At 36.9% G+C, this 18,376-nt stretch overlaps 1 protein-coding gene across 2 annotated transcripts in view; it reads right to left on the bottom strand.

The window, feature by feature from the left end:
• LOC150107935 (protein GPR107-like) overlaps window positions 1-18,376 on the bottom strand; it is a 243,791-nt gene that overhangs the window by 30,814 nt on the left and 194,601 nt on the right. For both annotated transcript variants that reach the window (XM_090415461.1, XM_090415462.1), the window contains one exon: window positions 14,371-14,418. In XM_090415461.1, coding sequence (XP_090271587.1) covers window positions 14,371-14,418 — 48 coding nt within the window. The remainder of the gene's footprint in view (window positions 1-14,370; window positions 14,419-18,376) is intronic.

Below are 18,376 nucleotides of genomic sequence, written 5' to 3'. Positions count from 1 at the left end.
AACTCGCTCACTGTCATAGCACCCACAACAAACTCTGGCAGTTTATTCCACTCATTTACCACTCTAAAAGTAAAGAACCCAGCTCTAACATCCCTGCTAACAACACTCTTGCCCAGCTTCCATAGGTGTCCCCTAGTTCTCCCAACACCAGTCCTGATCTCAAAAATATCCTCTGAATTAATCCTATAGAAACCCTTCAGCAATTTGTATATCTCAATCATATCTCCCCTTTTCTGCCTATCAACCAGTTTCTGCAACCCACAAATCTTCAACCTGTTCTCATATGGTTCATTCCATAGACCTGCTATCATCTTAGTCACTCGCCTCTGGATCCTCTCCACCTCCTCCCCATCAAGAAGGAACCGAGGTGACCAAATCTGGGCACAGTAGTCGAGATGAGGTCTTATCAGGGCTCGGTACAGAGGAACAATAACTTGTTTGTCTCTGCTCGTCAAGGTATTTTTCAACAACCAAGTGAGTTGATGAGCTGATTTAGCTACTTTTGCAATGTGCCCCCTACACTTCATCTCCCTATCCACCAACACTCCCAAGTCCCTGGCCTCATCAATCTCTTGGAGTACAGTTCCACCAATGTGGTATACTGCTGCTAATCTTTTCACCCCAAAATGCATAACCTCACATTTTGTCACATTAAATTGACATCCATTCTCCTTAGCCCAGAACTCCAATCTATCCAATTCATCCTGCAAGACTTTGAAATCTTCTGCATTCACTATCGCCCTACCCAACTTTGCATCGTCAGCGAACAAATGAACTGTTCCACTTAGATCCTTCCCTATATCGTTAATGAACAGATTAAACAGCAGTGGTCCAAGAACAGAACCCTGCGGCACACCACTAGTCACAGGCCGTCTTTTGGACTCTACTCCTGAATAAACTACTCTTTGATATCTCTCCATCAACCACCCACCTATCCATCTCGCCAACCCTACATCCATTCTCATATGTTGTAGTTTACGGATTAGAATTCCATGTGGTATCCTGTCAAATGCTTTTGCCAGGTCCAGCAATATCACTGTAAACCCATTTCCCTTATCCAGTTTTGTCGTCACCTTGTTATAAAACTTGAGCAAGTTACTGAGGCATGATCTACCCTTCACAAAGCCATGCTGTCCCCTGTACAGTATCTCATTTTCATCAATCCATTACTGTATTTTTCCTTTGACTATTTTCTCCAAGACCTTGACAACGACTCCTGATATGCTGATCAGTCGGTAATATGCCACCATAGTCTTGGATCCTCTTTATGCAGTGAAACTATTTTCCCGCTCGTTCCACACCTTCGGGACTAAACCAGACCTGAGACTCAGATTAAACAACATGGTCAAGGGCACTGATAATTCCTTAGCCGCTTCCCGCAAGACCCGTGCCCGGTATACCATCCAATCCCACAGATGTATTCACATTAAGGTTCTGTAATAGACTATTCACCTCCACTTCATTCATCACAATTCCCGTATAAACTAATGGTTCCTTCATTTTTTTCAATATCACTACCTGGATGATAAACTTTTGCAAAGTGCATGCTCAGTAACTCCACTATATCGACTGGTTTAAATATCAAACCCATTTTTCTCTATCACATCAGGTTTTTCCTCTATGGCATTTTCTTTTTGCTAATTTGTAAGTTTTTGATATTTTTAAGGAGGCAGTACTATTTAGAGGATCAAAAAAATCGATTTTTTAATATTATTTTCTAAAAGTATGTACTTTTAAAAATCTGTTCCTAACTTTTTATCAAGACATTCGAAAAAATTCCCGAAGATATAGCCTATTATTCAATACGGGGCGCAGATCAGAATTGGAGCGCTCACTGCTCTCGCTTGCTAGTAAACGAATAAATGCGTAAGAACCTGAAATGACACGTACTGGCGTTTTGAATGTGAGAGATGCTGATAACTGACACCTAATACATTTAGGTGATGAAATGTAGGCGATGATAACTGCCTAAAACAAATGAATGCTATATGCATCACAGCAGACAAAGAACGATCGAAATCAGTCAATCGTTAATCACTCGTGAAAGTATGATGAGCGCTTATGACGTTTCAATAAAGTCTCTGGTTTTTTTTTTGTCTTGTTAATTGCATGTTAGTTGGCAGTGAAGAAAATACATCATGTCTACTACTCGAAATTGTGTCAATGGTGTAGATTTCTTCTGCTACATTTGTGGCAGCTTTACTGTTCCCAGTCAAAGGACAAATATCACTGATTTCGTTAAGAAAGTGTACCGTGCATACTTTGACGTAAAAATTGCAGATCAGGACATGTCATGGGCTCCAAATAAAGTGTGTAAGTCATGTGTAGAAAATTTACAACAGTGGAGCAAGGGAAAATGCCAAAAATTAGCTTTTGGCATTCCAATGATTTGGCGTGAACCGAAAAATCACGTAGATGATTGCTATTTTTGTTTAGTTCAGACTTCTGGTTATAATAAGAAGAATAAGAAAAAAATTGTGTATCCAAATTTCAACTCAGCAATTCAGCCAGTTGCTCATTCCAATGAAATAGCCGTGCCAATTTATAAAGGACTTCCTTTACTTGAGAACGAGCATGATCAGGATATGCCAGATGTTCTTGAGGAGTAAGACCTGGATGTTGATTTAGACAATGAAAATTTAATTTCTAGTTCTGGACCGCAACGTTTTACTAAAGCGGAATTGAATGACTTAGTAAGAGATTTGGCCCTATCAAAGGAATCATAGGAATTGTTAGCTTCAAGATTAAATGAAAAAAAACTTACTGGAGCAAGATACGAAGATAACTTTTTATCGTAGCAGGGAAAGTAATCTTGTACAATATTTTAAACATGAGTGTGGATTTGTTTACTGTAACAATGTGTCAGATTTACTAACTGAAATGAGTGTTGTACAATACCATCCAAATGAGTGGCATTTATTTATCGACAATTCAAGCAGAAGTCTCAAGTGTGTCTTACTACACAATGGGAATGTATATGGCTCAATTCCTATTGGCTATTCAGTCCACTTAAAGGAAACAAAGGAGGACATTAAAAAGGTTCTGAAGTTATTAAAATATACAGACCATAACTGGATCATCTGTGTGGATCTCAAAATGGTGAACTTTTTACTTGGCTTTCAAAGAGGATATACAAAGTTTCCGTGTTTTCTATGCTTCTGGGATAGTCGAGCTAGAAACCAACACTGGAGTCAGAAACATTGGCCTCTTAGAATATCCTTAAATGTTGGAGAACAGAATGTTATAAATCAACCTTTAATCGACAGAGAAAAAATCATTTTTCCACCTCTACACATCAAACTAGGTTTTATGAAGCGGTATGTTAATAAAGCTTTAGATTTACAAGGTGACTGTTTCCAATACATTTGTGAAAAATTTCCATGACTTATTTATGAAAAAATTCAAGCCGGTGTATTTGATGGACTGCAAATTAGAACTTTAATGAGAGACCCAAATTTCATCAACTCTATGAATGAAATTGAGAAAGAGGCCTGGACTTCATTTACGATGGTTGCGAATAATTTTCTTGGAAACAAAAAAGCGTGCAATTACAACGATTTAGTGGAAACAATGCTTGAAAATTTCCAGCACCTAGGTTGTAACATGAACATAGAGCTTCATTTCCTATACAGTCATCTTGATAGATTTCCCAAGAATTTAGGTGCTGTAAGCGATGAACAAAGCGAAAGATTTCATCAAGACTTAAAAACTATGGAAGATCGGTGCCAAGGAAGATGGGATTCTCACATGATGGCCGACTACTGTTGGAGTATTCAAAGGGATTGCCAAAACAGCGCACACAGCAGAAATTGCTACAAAGAAAAATTTATTCCCTGAAACTCATGTGTAAGTAAAATTGTTATTTTTTTATAAATATTCTTGTAATTTTTAATGAATATTGTTAAGTAGTTATGTATCTAATTATCGGCCCCTCTCGCATTCAAAGCACCAGTATGTGCCATTGCAGGTTCTTACACATTTATTCGTTTACTAACAAGCGAGAGCAGTGAGCGCTCCGATTCTGATCTGCGCACCACTTTGAATAATAGGCTATATCTTCGGGAATTTTTTCGAATTTCTTGATAAAAAGTTAGGAACAGATTTTTAAAAGTACATACTTTCAGAAAATAATATTAACAAATCGATTTCTTTGATCCTCTAAATAGTACTGCCTCCTTAAAAATATCAAAAACTTACAAATTAGCAAAAAGAAAATGCCATAGAGGAAAAACCTGATGTAATAGAGAAAAATTGGTTTATATTTGAAATCAGCGCACCGAAATTAGTAAAAAACAAGTCTCATATAAAAGTCAGCAAAAATTGTGTTAGACTGTGTTATTAATAGACTGTGTACATTAGCTGGTAAGACCACCACCCTGCTTACTAGAGATATGAAATAGCATGGTCTCTGGAGTAGAATTCCTAGATTAACCTAACCTTTACTTAACCCCCCCCCCCTTCTAGATACTGCAACTATGTCAAGAAAGAAAATGAAAAAACTCTCCAGTTTGAAACATCTGTTATTCACACTGAACAATGTCATTTTATTTAAATATTTAATGAAAAACTTGACCTAATGATTGTAAAGAGTGAATTTGCATGAGTGTATCTACTGATTAATTCCAACATATGAGAAATATTTAGCATTCACTTTTGCTTAAGTTGGATTGATTTTCAGGAGCTCTACAAGTCAATTTGAAGAGTTCATATTTGAATGAACAGTGATGGAGTAATGAATGAATTAATTCATTCATTACTCAATCCATGGAAGAGGGTATCATCTTCACGATTTTTTCCCTGCAGTAGCAACCTGAATAAGACATTCTTTTTTCTGCTTTTTTTTTTTTTTTTGAAGACTTGCCAGTCAGTTTACGATACATGAGATGTATATAAACCAAGGGGGGGGGGGGGACAATGAATGTTACTTGACTTTTGTGGAAAGCAAACACGTGAATAATGAGTAAATAGAAGTTCTTTCCATGAAGGAAACACCAAACTATAGTGACTATGCATTCATCATTACACTGGTAATGATGAATGCATAGTCAAAAACTACATTTATACCTGTATATGAGAAAACTTTCATGACTACAGCCAAATATGATTTATTAGTATGCCAGCATGCTAATAAATCATATTACACACACACACACAAATTAAATTGCAATAGATCATGAAAATTATGGAAACAACTACCATGTTAGAGTAAAACTTCAGTTTAATATAATAATCACTCAATGTTTCCACCTTCACATTAAGGTCATCATCTGGAGTATACACATATATGCAAAGAAACAAGGTGCCCTACAATCTACATGGTATGCTAAAGTTACATTGATCTGGCCGACCGTTAAAACTACTGGCGGAAAAAAAAAACTTACTACAACAACTAGAGTCCTGTTATTATTATTATCTATTCGGTTACAATAATAAATTAAGTTCAAGATTATTTTGGTTTAAATCAAAATGAAGTTTTACTCTAACATGATAGTTGTTTCCATAATTTTTATAAATTCTGATCGCCGTGTAAACATAAAGGAAAGGATTCTAAATTGCAATGTTTTTGGCAAAAGTTACAAATTTTCTAAGGATACAGTCAAGAAATTAATGTACAGTGGTTATAGAAAACTATGCAGAGACATGGAAATGACTTCTAATGGGACTATACTGATCAAGTACATATAAGAAACAACTATGTTATACCAACTGAGGCTGTCGTCATCTTCAGGGTACATAACTGATGTAAAGCACTAAAAAGTTAAAAACTGTTACAAACTATAATCAACCGATTCCAATTATATTAAACAAAGAACAGAGCACGTACAATACAAGCATAGAGTGTGCATGATCTCACTTGTTGTTATTTAGGAACGTTCTATAGCTGGCACTGTAATTCAGTTCTGGTGAGTTTAGAGATCTAATAAGGGTCTTCCAGATCACGGGCAAGATTAGTCCTTTGTTCCTGTTAAGGTTTTATATACAGCGGGCAACTGCTGTGGCTTCTTTAATAATTTGGGAGCGGAAGTCCTCCTCTATGTAAGGAATTGTGCTTCTGTCCCACTCTATGATATGGTTCGTTCTTGAGAAATGAGAAGCTAACCCCAATTTTTCTTCTCTGTTATTATTGACGTCACCAATATGTTCTTTTTGCCTAATTTCAAGGCTCCTTGAAGTCTGGTCAATGTAATTCAAGCCACATGAGCAGGGTATGTTGTAAACTCCGGCATATTTAAAGAAAGGCAATGTTTTCTTCCAGGATTACCACTGAATCTCCAAGATTTGGTTCCTGTTTTCAAATTCTTCCATTTTTTTTTTCTTGAATAATGTTTGTAAATTTTAGTCTAGAGTTCACATCAGAGAGCTGCTCAACTTTTATTTGCTTTAAAACTTTCTTAAATGTTCTTTTCAATATGAAATTCAATTTTATCCTGCCCAAGACTAAATGATGATTACTCCCATTTTCAAATCCTCCATACACTCTAGTGTCCTGTAGTACCAGTAAGAAAACATCACTATCAACAATAACTGATGAATTGGTGTCGAGGCTAGCTGGTGAACGGACGTGCTATCGGAGAGCTCCTGAGAGATTTGTGTTTTTTGTTGATTTATTGATGTTTTGGATTCAATTTAATGGACTTAAGCATGTAATTTTGGTATATTATTGGAGCTTTATTAGCGTGGTTAGTGTTACTAAAGTGTTTTATAACATAATCTATGTCGGGAAGTCGCCGCTAGATGAATTCGTAATGTGTAGTGTTCGTGCAAGCTCCAGATAAGATAAGTATCATTTTCAGTTATCGATACAAATTACTTAATATTGTGTAGTTTTGTTTTGTTTGCCTTGCGTATTTTAGTGCGTCTGTTTTTGGTGTGTTATAACGTATAATTTGACAAAACACGTTGCAAATAAGTATGGCACCAGTGCGAAGGAAAATGGCTGCCAGTAATGATGGTTCGCCATCGTTATCAAAGAACGGTAGCATAAAAGAAATGAGTCAGTGTACTAGCTGTGAAATGTACGCTTTGCGGAGTGCGGTCGGAGTGTCGTTAGATGATAATAAAGGATTGAATGTGTGTAGAAAATGTAGGGAGAATGAGGAATTGAAGTGTATTTCGGATCGTGAGTGTGATATTTTTGTCAAACTTCAGAATGAAGGAAATAGGGATATGACAAGAAACGGCAAGGTTGTACATGAAAATTGTGAGAGTGTGAATGTAGAAAGTGTGAATGATAGTATAAATGGTTTCTCAGAGAATAAAAAAGATGAGATAGATGCACTGAGTGAGATTGCATTGTTGAATAGTACGATAGAAAGAGCAAAACAGCAGCTAGAGTGCATGAACAAAAGTAGACTGAATGAACCAACCAATAATAAAAGGTATGACAGGAAAAATAGACGTATGAATGTGAACATTAACAAAATGAAGGATAGAGTGCTGTATGGAGACTTGTTAGTAGAGGATTTGACAAAATCGTACCAACCTGGTGCGACCATAAAGGACGTAACTGAGTCTATTAGAGAGCAAAAGGAAAGGGTGAAAGAAATTATTGTTGTGGCAGGTACGAATGATTCGAAAGGAGATAAAATGGAAATGATAGAAGACCTGAATGAATTGTTTGAGGTAGCAAAAGAAAAGAGTGAGAGAGTTAGAATGATTAGTCTTTTGCCACGGTATGACAGTGAAATGTTTAAAAGGAGGGCCATAATTGCGAATGACTTTATGCGTGGGTGGGTTATGTATGACGAGTGGTGTGGAATATGTGGATGTGTGGAGTGAGTTTGATGGGTGAAAGGATCTATATAAGAATGATGGCTTGCATTTGAATGGTTACGGTGTAAGAAGACTTGAGAAAGTGTTGCTGAATGTAGTGGATGTGCAAATTCAGGGAAACTAGATTTGTTAAGGGGGGGGGGAGTAGATATACAGTCCTTATGGAGGCAGTTAAATGTAAGAATGAATATAATATGCCAGAGCAAATAAGGACAACAAATCTGAGTGGGATAGTTAATATAAGGCATCAAGGTAGGGTTGGGGCTAATGGGGGTCTTAAATTCATGTACACTAATACTAGGAGTATTAGGAATTAGAAGGAAGAGTTTTTGGCCATGGTTGGCACTTCCAGACCACAGGTTATAGGTATTAGTGAAACATGGCTGACTGTAGATGATATAACTAGTGGGATTGAATGTGATGGGTATAGTGTGTTCAGGAATGACAGAGAGAATAAAATGGGGGGAGGAGTATTGTTGATGATAGCTGATGAGCTCCAGCCAAGGAGAATAGAAGTTGAATTGCAGGATAGAGAAAAGAGCATATTTGAGGCCATTTGGTGTGAGATTGTGGCTAGCAGAACTAAATATACAATTGGGTGCTGCTATAGACCAGGTGATGGAAAAGATGGTGGTGACAGTATGCACAAGCAAATAGAAGAAATGGGTGGAAGAAGGGTGATTATTATGGGAGATTTCAACTATGGTCGCATTGATTGGAGTGAGGAGAGGACAAACGGGAGGAAGGAACTGGATTTTATGCAGTTATTAAGGGATAACTATCTGCGACAGCATGTAATGGAAAATACTAGGGGTCAGAGAGTGATTGACCTAGTAACTACATCTGAGGATTTGGCTGTAACAAATATGACCACATTGCCACCAATCAGTGAGAGTGATCATAGGGTCTTAACTTGGGAGGTGGCTAAATGTGTAGAATTTACAATTAAGACAGGGTACATGTGGAATTATCGGGCTGGAAAGTATGACAAGCTTAGGAGTTTGATTGGTTCAGTGCCATGGCATGTACAACTGCAAGGACTAGAAGGTGACAGTGCATGGGAGGTAGTTAAGAAGTGCTTGCATGAAGCAATGGCTGACTGTATACCTAGAGTCCGAATAATAAATCAAGTAGGGGTTAAATGGATGAATAACACCATTAAGCTTGAGCTGCAAAAAAAGAAACAACTATGGAGGGAATTTAAGGAGAAGGGTGACCGGCAGGCACATGAACGGTATAAAGCGCAGGCCAGGGGGTGACGAGTGTGGTAAGAAAAGCAAAAAAGGATTACGAAAGAACATTGGCCATGCAGGCTAAAGAGAATCCTAAACAGTTTTTTAGATATGTAGCAAGTAAAAGGAAAAATGTACATGGCAGATTGATTTTAAAGAATGCCGATGGTAGGGAGGTAACTGAATCAGTTGAGATAGTTGAGTTACTGAGTGAGCACTTTGCAAAAGTATATCATCCAGGTGGTGACATTGCAGAAACGAATAAACCAGTAGATTATACGGGAATTGTGGTTAATGAAGTGGAGGTGAGTAGTCTATTGCATAACCTCAATGTCAATACATCTGTGGGATTGGATGGTATACCAGCTCATGTTGTACGAGAAGCAGCTAAAGAATTGTCAGTACCCTTGACCATTTTGTTTAATTTGAGTCTCGGGTCTGGGTTAGTCCCGAGCAGGTGGAAAGAGGGGAAAATAGTTCCACTGCATAAAGGTGGTTCCAAGACTGCTGTTGTAAATTACCGACCGATTAGCATATCAGGAATCATTGTCAAGGTCTTAGAGAAATTAGTCAAGAAAAGAATACAGGATTGGATAGATGAAAATGAGATATTGTATGGGGGACAACATGGTTTTGTGAAGGGTAGATCATGCCTCAGTAACTTGCTCACGTTTTATAACACAGTGACGGCTGAACTGGATAGGGGTAATGGGTTTACAGTGATACTACAGGACCTTGCCAAAGCCTTTGATAGGATACCACATGGAACCCTAATCAGTAAACTGGAGCAGATGGGTATAGATATAGGGTTGGTGAGATGGATAGGAGGGTGGTTGAAGGAGAGATATCAAAGAGTGGTTTATTCAGGAGTGGAGTCTAAAAGACGTCTTATGACTAGTGGAGTGCCACAGGGCTCTGTTCTTGGACCACTGCTTTTCAATTTGTTCATCAATGATATTGGAAAGGATCTGAGAGGAAGTGTTCACTTGTTTGCTGATGATGCAAAGTTGGGTAGAGCAATTGTGAGTGCACAGGATGTCAAAATTTTACAGGATGATTTGGATAGTTTGGAGGACTGGGTTAGGAAAAATGGATGTCAATTTAATGTGGCAAAGTGTAAGGTTATGCACTTTGGGGTGAAAAGAATAGCAGCAGTATATCGCATTGGTGGAACCATACTCCAGGAGATTGATGAGGCCAGGGATTTGGGAGTGCTGGTGGATAGGGAGTTGAAGTTTAGGGGGCACATTGCAAAAGTAACTAAAACAGCTCACCAAATCACTTGGCTTCTGAAAAATACTTTAACATGCAGAGACGAACAAGTTGTTGTTCCTCTGTATCGAGCCTTGATAAGACCCCATCTGGACTTCTGTGTCCAGCTATGGGTACCAGGGTTTCTTCGTGATGGGGAGGAAGTGGAGAGGATCCAGAGACGAGTGACCAAGATGATAGCAGGTCTGTGGAATGAACCTTATGAGAATAGGTTGAAGATTTGTGGGTTGCAGAAATTGGACGATAGGCGAAGGAGGGGTGATATGATTGAGACATTCAAATTACTGAAGGGTTTTTATAAGATTGATCCAGAAGATATTTTTGAAAATATGACTGGTGGTGGGAGGACTAGGGGCCATGCATGGAAGCTGGGTAAGAGCGTGGTTGACAAGGGTGTTAGAGCTAGGTTCTTTACTTGGAGAGTGGTAAATGAGTGGAATAAGCTTCCAGAGTCTGTTGTGTGGTGCTACGATCGTGAATGAGTTCAAGGCAAGGTATGATAGATACTGTGTGAATGTTGAATAGTTGTTCTTGACATGATGTTAGGGCCTCCCTCGATGAGTCTGTCGACTCCTTGGAGTTTCCTGGAACAATAATAATAATAATAATAATAACATAGTCAATGAGACTTTTTTATTCCTTGCCTCTTCCCTCCACGTGAATTTATGTGCATTTTTATGTTGGAACATTATGTTAGTAATAACCAGTTCATGTCTGAGCAGAAACCCGACAGATATTTGCCATTATTATTAGCTTTGCTCTTTTCTCCAAATTTTCCAAAATATTTTTGTATGTCTGACAATCATTTCCTACATTGCAATTTAGATCCCCAACAAGGACTAACTTTTCCTTTTTCATTGTGTCAGTTGCTTTCTCTAAGGCCTCAAAAAATTCCTCCATTTCTACCTTAGTTGAACCTTCTGGGGAACCATAGGCACAAATAAGTCTCATTGTCCAGTTCCCCATTCTGATATTTGTCCATATCACTCTACTTGATATTGTCTTCTATTCAAGAAGACTAGCCACCTATTTAGTGTTGAATACTATAGCCACTCCTTTTCCCTGATTATCATTGCCTGAATATAATATATTGTATTTATTGTTAACAAAGATCTCACCAGTTCTTGTCTTTTTTCTTTCAGTCACCCCTACTATGTTGAACTGGTATTTATCCAATTCCTCAGCTAGCTCCATTTCTTTGCCATTCAGGCTTCTTATGTTGATAGTACCAATCTTGAACTCTGGTGATGTTGATTTCAGGTATGTTTCAGGATTTGTTCCAGTAGCTAACTTTTTGATGTTCGCCCTGGTTCCCTGGAGAAAACAACGGGAGGCCCTTATTTAACCAGGCAATATCACATCCGGCATCTGTCATGTTGTACCACCATTTTATATTGTTGTTTAAGCCATTAAGAATACAATTTGGTCAGCAAAATCCCAAATTGCCACCCTATCCTCGTTCGTTCAGTATCCAGGTAGATACCTAACAGGGTATACCAGGAGAAGGTGAGGATTGGACATTAGCTCAGAAGCCCTGGTCGGTTCTCTGCATTCCTTTAAGGCTATGTGGAGGTCTCCTCTCACTTATATAGCTTTAATCCTTAAGCACTCCTTGCTTGAATGTCATATTCATCCAATTTAACTCCAAAGTGATTTATTCACTCTCAAGACTGGGGATACAGTCAGATATATCTTCCTTCAGACATCCTTGGACCACTTCACACACACACACTGATGATTCCTCTACCATGCAGATTTCATGCCAATGTACGGCTTCAAACTGTCCCCACCATCATAATTACCTGCCACATGAAAATATATGTAATGTTAAAAATCAGGGGTCGCTCATGCATGGGCACTGTAGAACTGCAGCACCCGCAATTTTTCTCGATATATAAATATATTTATTAATTTATTTATATTTGCTTGTAATATTTAATTTTATCATCAACAATCCTATACAATTCTCTTATTTTGTATAAAAAAATAATAAAAATCCATGTTGTAGCACTCAGGAGGGAAAAGGATGCCAGCAGCACTGTGTTTACCACAGTGTCATATTGCTACGTGCATAAGCATATGCACGTCATAGTGAGATGTGAGCTATTAGCGTAATGTGGCACTGTTCATCACATAGTTCCACTGTTGTTTATATGCAGTTTACACCAGTAGTAGTAGTGTGTTTGTAGTGCTTATCGTGTTTACTCCGTCTCTTTAAATATTTGGACATTACAATTAAAGACATAACATTTGTTATAGTTTTTATTTTAGAACATTATTGGGGTTATGATAATGGATTTTATTTTTAAGTAATTTTGAATTATACTAAACTGTATAATTTTATTAATAATATATAATATTTTTTCATGAAACAAAACAAGAAGAATATATTTTATTTTTAAGTAATTTTGAATTATACCAAAGTATAATTTTATCGATAATAAACAATATTTTTTCACGTTTAATTTTTTTTTAATTTTTACCATAATTTTGATATTTTATCCAAACACATATACAGTGTACTCACAGTGTGTATGCATTTCGAAAGTTGCAGCACCCCCGCAATTTCAAGCCACGAGCCACCACTGTTAAAAATGTTTAATTTTCTTTGTACACATTGCTCTTCTCATATACTCTTCACATTATACTAATAAAAGATCTACCCATCATCAACTTCATGACATGTACCTCAAGGGGTGTATACCAAATATGGTAATACAGTAAATATTCTCTGGACAGACTTGTTTTGGGATGGAAAAACTCAATTTTTCAGAAGAAAGAAACTCTGCTACCTCCATATGAAAACAGCCAGCTCACTTTAGCTGAAAAATCCTTATAGAGATTCTCTGCATCCCAGATAGAATTTAAACTTATTTCAAAGGACATTGTTATTAACTGAGCCATGGAAATGCAATCTTTCATCATCATCATATTCCCAACATGTATCGTCAAGGGGTGTACAGGATAGTACTACATGAAAAATATATCATTACTAACTTCTTATCAACAATTTTCCTCCAAATCAATCTGTTATCTGTCAAAACTACAACATTATCAGATCTTATATTTCTGTCTTCTAAGGTCATTTTACTATCTGCTAGTTCCATTTCTTCAGAATTCAGGTGCAGTTGAGTTGGGATGTGTTTTAGGTAGTAGCTGACTTTCACTATTCGCCTTGGTTCCCTGGTGAAAACAACGGGGCCTTGTTTAGCCAGGCAATGCCCCAGCCAGCATGAAATTCTGTTGTGTTGTACCATCATTTTACATTGTGGTTTAAGCCAATAAGAATACAATTTGGTCAGCTAAATCCCAAATTGGCAGCACATCTGCGTTCGTTCAGTATCCAGGTAGATACCTAACAGGGTGCATCACGAGAAGGTAAGTATTGGACATTAAGTCAGAAACCGTGGTTGGTTCTCTGCATTTCTTTAAAGGCTATGTGAAGGTCTCCTCTCAGTTATAGACCTTTGACCTTTAAGCACCCTGCAATCTTTCATAACTGAGATAAAATTTAGTATAAACTCTGTTCTGAAATTTGATAAAATGTGTATTAGATGAAAAATACTTATAATAATAAATGTTATGCTACTGTCAACAATAACAGTGCAAAATATTATTTGCTTGCATTAAAAAATAAAATAAATTGAACAATCAATTGTAACATTAGTTTGAATTGCTCATAAAAAATTCAGCCTTTATAGATGTAAATGGAATTATTTTAGCTTTATTACATGAAAATTTAATTCAAAAACCAGTTTTGATTGGAAGACTTTTTTTTTTTTTAAAAAAAAGTGTAAAATAAAGATAATTTGGATAATTTGTTATTAATGCATATCATGATTCCACACATATATAAAATCTGGTTTATTGAAGTTTTCAGCGTGTGTTCCATTTGTGTATTCCAGCATAATTCGGATTTTTTATTTTATACTTCCTTCTTTTATTTTCCTGTACTAACATTACAAAGATCAGCTACATCACAAGAAAATACACTAAACTTAAAAATATTTTATTTTTCTAATGTATTTTGTCATAAATCTTTATCAACTAAATTGTAATATAATTTGATAATTAAAAAAAGTATTTCTCTTACCTTTAATAGATATACTACGATTCTGGTGAAATATACGTAACAAACAATCTAAAAATGAGAATTGTACACAAATGAATCATTCTGAAGCTCTAACTAATATAAATTTCCAAGTAATTTCAGAAAAAAAAAAAAAAAAATTAAAATTATTCAAATATAATTTCACTCCAGGTGGTTTTTTGAGAGAGACTGTGAAAAAAGTTTATTTATTTACATTAAAGTGTAATTGAAATAAAATAAACGTAATTTCAACTACAGGCAGTAAAAAGCATTAGAGGCACAAATTAATTATCAACTCTTCACTTATAAGGGGATTATTTTAAACTAGCAGTACTTAACCACCATACAGATCTTCGAATGTCAAAAGAAACATTAATGCTAAAATGGATATTATTTTAATTCCATGTAATCATGTTGGTTAAGAATTACAATGGCATTTTCCTTATCTGCTTTTGTAATTATAATTCTTTTACTGCTCTTCATCTCAGCTAGTTCTTCAAATTTCTTGTGGAAGAAGTTACTTCTTGGCAGTTTTGAGTGTTAAGACATTCACTATATCCAGTCTGATATTGTTTGTCAAATGGATAGGAAAGGCAATGAATTCCTCTCATATGATCATAATTTCTTCTGCAAGCACAGTTTTTTCTCCAATAGTCATCTCTGATTATTTTTACAGTACTCTTTCTTCCATTTCTAAGCTTTTTCAATAGCCTCCAGAATATTTTACAACCTTCCTGATATTTATTTTCTATATTCTTACCAAAGTCTTCCCATGACTTTTGTTTAGCTAGTTTCACAAAGTGCTTTTCTTTCTTAGATTTTGCTGTGTATTCTCTAAGAGCACAAGCTGACTTACTTGTAGGAAACCTACAATATGCTGCTTCTTTTCCTTGACTTGAGCTACCTGAGTCCAACTTGAGTTCTGATTTTTCTATCCTCACAGACAACCTCAAGATTCCTCTCTGGCTGAATTGATCAATGTTTTCTTTGGGATTTGCCACTTAATTTCCCAGATTTGGTTCCTGTTTTCAAACTTTAATTTTTTTCTTGAATGATGTTAGCATATGCAAGTCTGCAGTTCACTCTGAATGCTGGCAACTCTGATTCATTTTAAAACTTTCTTAAACATTCTTCTTTTCAATTTTATCCTGGGTAAAACTAAATCTGGTCTAGGGTGTTCCCCCCAAGCAGCAAAGCTCTATGCCACCAGATGGGTCCCCAGATTGCACATCGGGGAATGGCCACCAGAAATGGTGACTAGCTGTGAATAGTCAATAAGCAGTCCCGGACAAGAAGCGGCAATACTAACAGGAAGTGGTGGGTTAGTGGACAACTCCAGTAACTCTACAAAATGCCACAGAAGTCCAATGACGGTACTGCATCAAGGCAAACTTAGGATGCCCTAAGCCTAAATATATATGCTTCTTCTTGATCTCTCCCAAGCTCTTCAGGGAAGACTAAGGGTTTGTCAGATAAGTGTTGATGTGCTGACAGTAAAAAAGAAAACACGATTGAAATCCGATGCTAACGAACAAGAGAAAAGACTCATGCCAGCTCGGATGTCGCCCGGTCAACAAGGTCTGCGTCCCCAATCGAACAATCAGGGTCGGATCAAAAAATCATTTACTGAAAACAAAGATCAAAAAATCAAACTCAAGACTGTAAAGGATGGAATATCAATTGGTACATGGAATGTCCGTACACTATGGGCAACTGGAAAATTGCAGTTGGTTCAAGAAGAAATTAAGAAATACAGATGTGACATCTTGAGTATCTCAGAAATGAAATGGACACTGTCAGGAGAATTAAATGGTGGAAGAGTTCTCTGGTCAGGAAATAAAAGCAAGCATAAATTAAAATAAATTTTGTGTAATGATACTGCGTTCCCCCCTTTTTACGGGAGTTCACTGTACCTTCTAGTCCCCCAAATTTTTATCTGGGCTTCGGAACCGGCATAGGAATCAGACCTATGGCTGGGTCTGTATTCCTGACTGTAATCCATGTGTGTACTCTGACTGGTTTGCCTGCTTTGCAGGATGAAAAACACCAGATCAACTGGCAGAAAATACCCTGCTGTCAATGCCAAAGACTGGCTAACTTAGCTATGGCTAAGGAAGATCCTTAAGCTCCTCACGCTGTTGACAGGAATCGAACCTAGGACACTCCTTCCCCAGGCATATGGTTGTGAAGCGCAAAGCCACTAGGCTAAATGCACGGACTAAAGTAAGCATGAAGCACGCGTAGGTTTCGTGTTAAGCAACAAGGCTTGTCGGGCAATGATAGGATACAAACCAGTTAGTGAAAGAATAATGGTTGCAAGATTCGGTGCCCGACCTTTAATATCACGACCATTCATGTATATGCGCCCACTACAGAGTGCAGATGAAGACACTGAGAGATTTTACAGAGATCTACAACTAGAAATTGATGAGGTACCAAAGCAGGATATACTCATCATTGGAGGAAACTGGAATGCAAAGATTGGCAGAAATAACACAGGATAGGAAAAGGTTATGGGAAAATTTGGATATGGAGAGATGCTTCTGTAATTTGCCACTGATAACAACCTGACGATTTGCAATTCCAAATTAAAACAAAAAGATTGTTGTAAATGGACATGGTGCTCCTTCAAAGGCAAACACAGGAATATAATCGACCTGATATTAATAGATCAGAAATGGAGAACATCAGTTCAACAGTGCAGATCATTCCAAGGAGCTGATATTGATTCGGACCAAAGCTTAGTGATTGCAAATATAAGAATAAAACTAAAACAGAAATACAAAGGAAAGTTCCAAAGGCTAGAGACATAATAAAATTAGTTTAATCCTTTATCCAAGTGTGAGCAAGTTGAGAGTGTTGGTATCTTGCTCCACCTTTGCAATGAGTTGCCCTGGTGTTGTACCACCTTACCCCAGTCCTGAAGATACTTTCAGGCAAAAACTTTGTTTGCTCACACTTGGATAAAGGATTAAACTAATTTTATTATACTCTAACCAAGTGAAAAATAAACTTTCAGGCTAGAGACATCTCAAGACTAAATGAACACAGGCTAAGAACAGCATATCAAAATATACTGGAAACTATACTTAAGAACACAAGTGAAAAACAAAATATAAATACAAGAGCAGAATGACTGACTACAGTACTAAAAAAAAGCAGCAGAGGAAGTAATTCCTGAAAAAGAGAAGATCAATAAGAAATGGATAACTCAGGAAACCATAAAATTGGTATGAGAGAAAAGAGAACTGAAACTAAAAAAGAGAGAATTCAGAGGCAGTAGACCAGTTATACCCTCAAAAATGCAATCATCATCATGCGTATCAAGGATTTATGCCTAACGTGGCCTATTCCAATTTTACGGTCATCATTGAATCACCTTAGAAGTCATCATTGAATCGCTTAAGAGGACGTCCTAGTTTTCTTTTTCCTAATGGCTTGTACTTTAAGGCTTGTTTTGGTAATCTTTCTATTTTCATTACAAATATACAATGGCTATATGAACAAAAATGCAATGAAGTACGGAAAGCAGCAAGATCTGATAAAGCCAAATGGCTGGAGGACCAATGCAAAGACACTGAACAGTACTATGGAAAACACAAAACTAGAGAGGTCTATAAACTTATAAGAAATGTCAATAGGAAGTGGCAAACAAGATCAAGATGGTAAAGTATTGATGGACAAGACCGAAATCATACACAGGTGGACAAGATATTGCAGCGAGCTATATAAAAATCAACTAAATAATACTGCAACAGAAGTAATCAAAGAACTAAAAGCAATCTCTCCACCAGCAGAGATTTTGAAAATGACAACTTGGAAGAGGAGGTGAGCAAGGCTATAAAACATCTCAAGAACAACAAGAGTCCTGGAAATGACAACATAATAGGCAAGATGCTAAAATATGGGGGAGTGTAAAATTCGATGTAGCTTAAAAATACCAAAGGCTTTACATCGATTTTACAGAGGTCAAGTCTCATGAGAACTGTAAATAACCTTGTTTGTTTCT

Source organism: Typopeltis vanoorti, chromosome 3, assembly GCF_054136105.1.
Source record: "Typopeltis vanoorti isolate ZY-2024b chromosome 3, IOZ_Tvanoo_1.0, whole genome shotgun sequence".
NCBI lineage: Eukaryota > Metazoa > Arthropoda > Arachnida > Uropygi > Thelyphonidae > Typopeltis > Typopeltis vanoorti.
The sequence above is the reverse complement of the archived record's forward strand: the minus strand, read 5'-3'. Positions and strand labels throughout refer to the sequence as shown.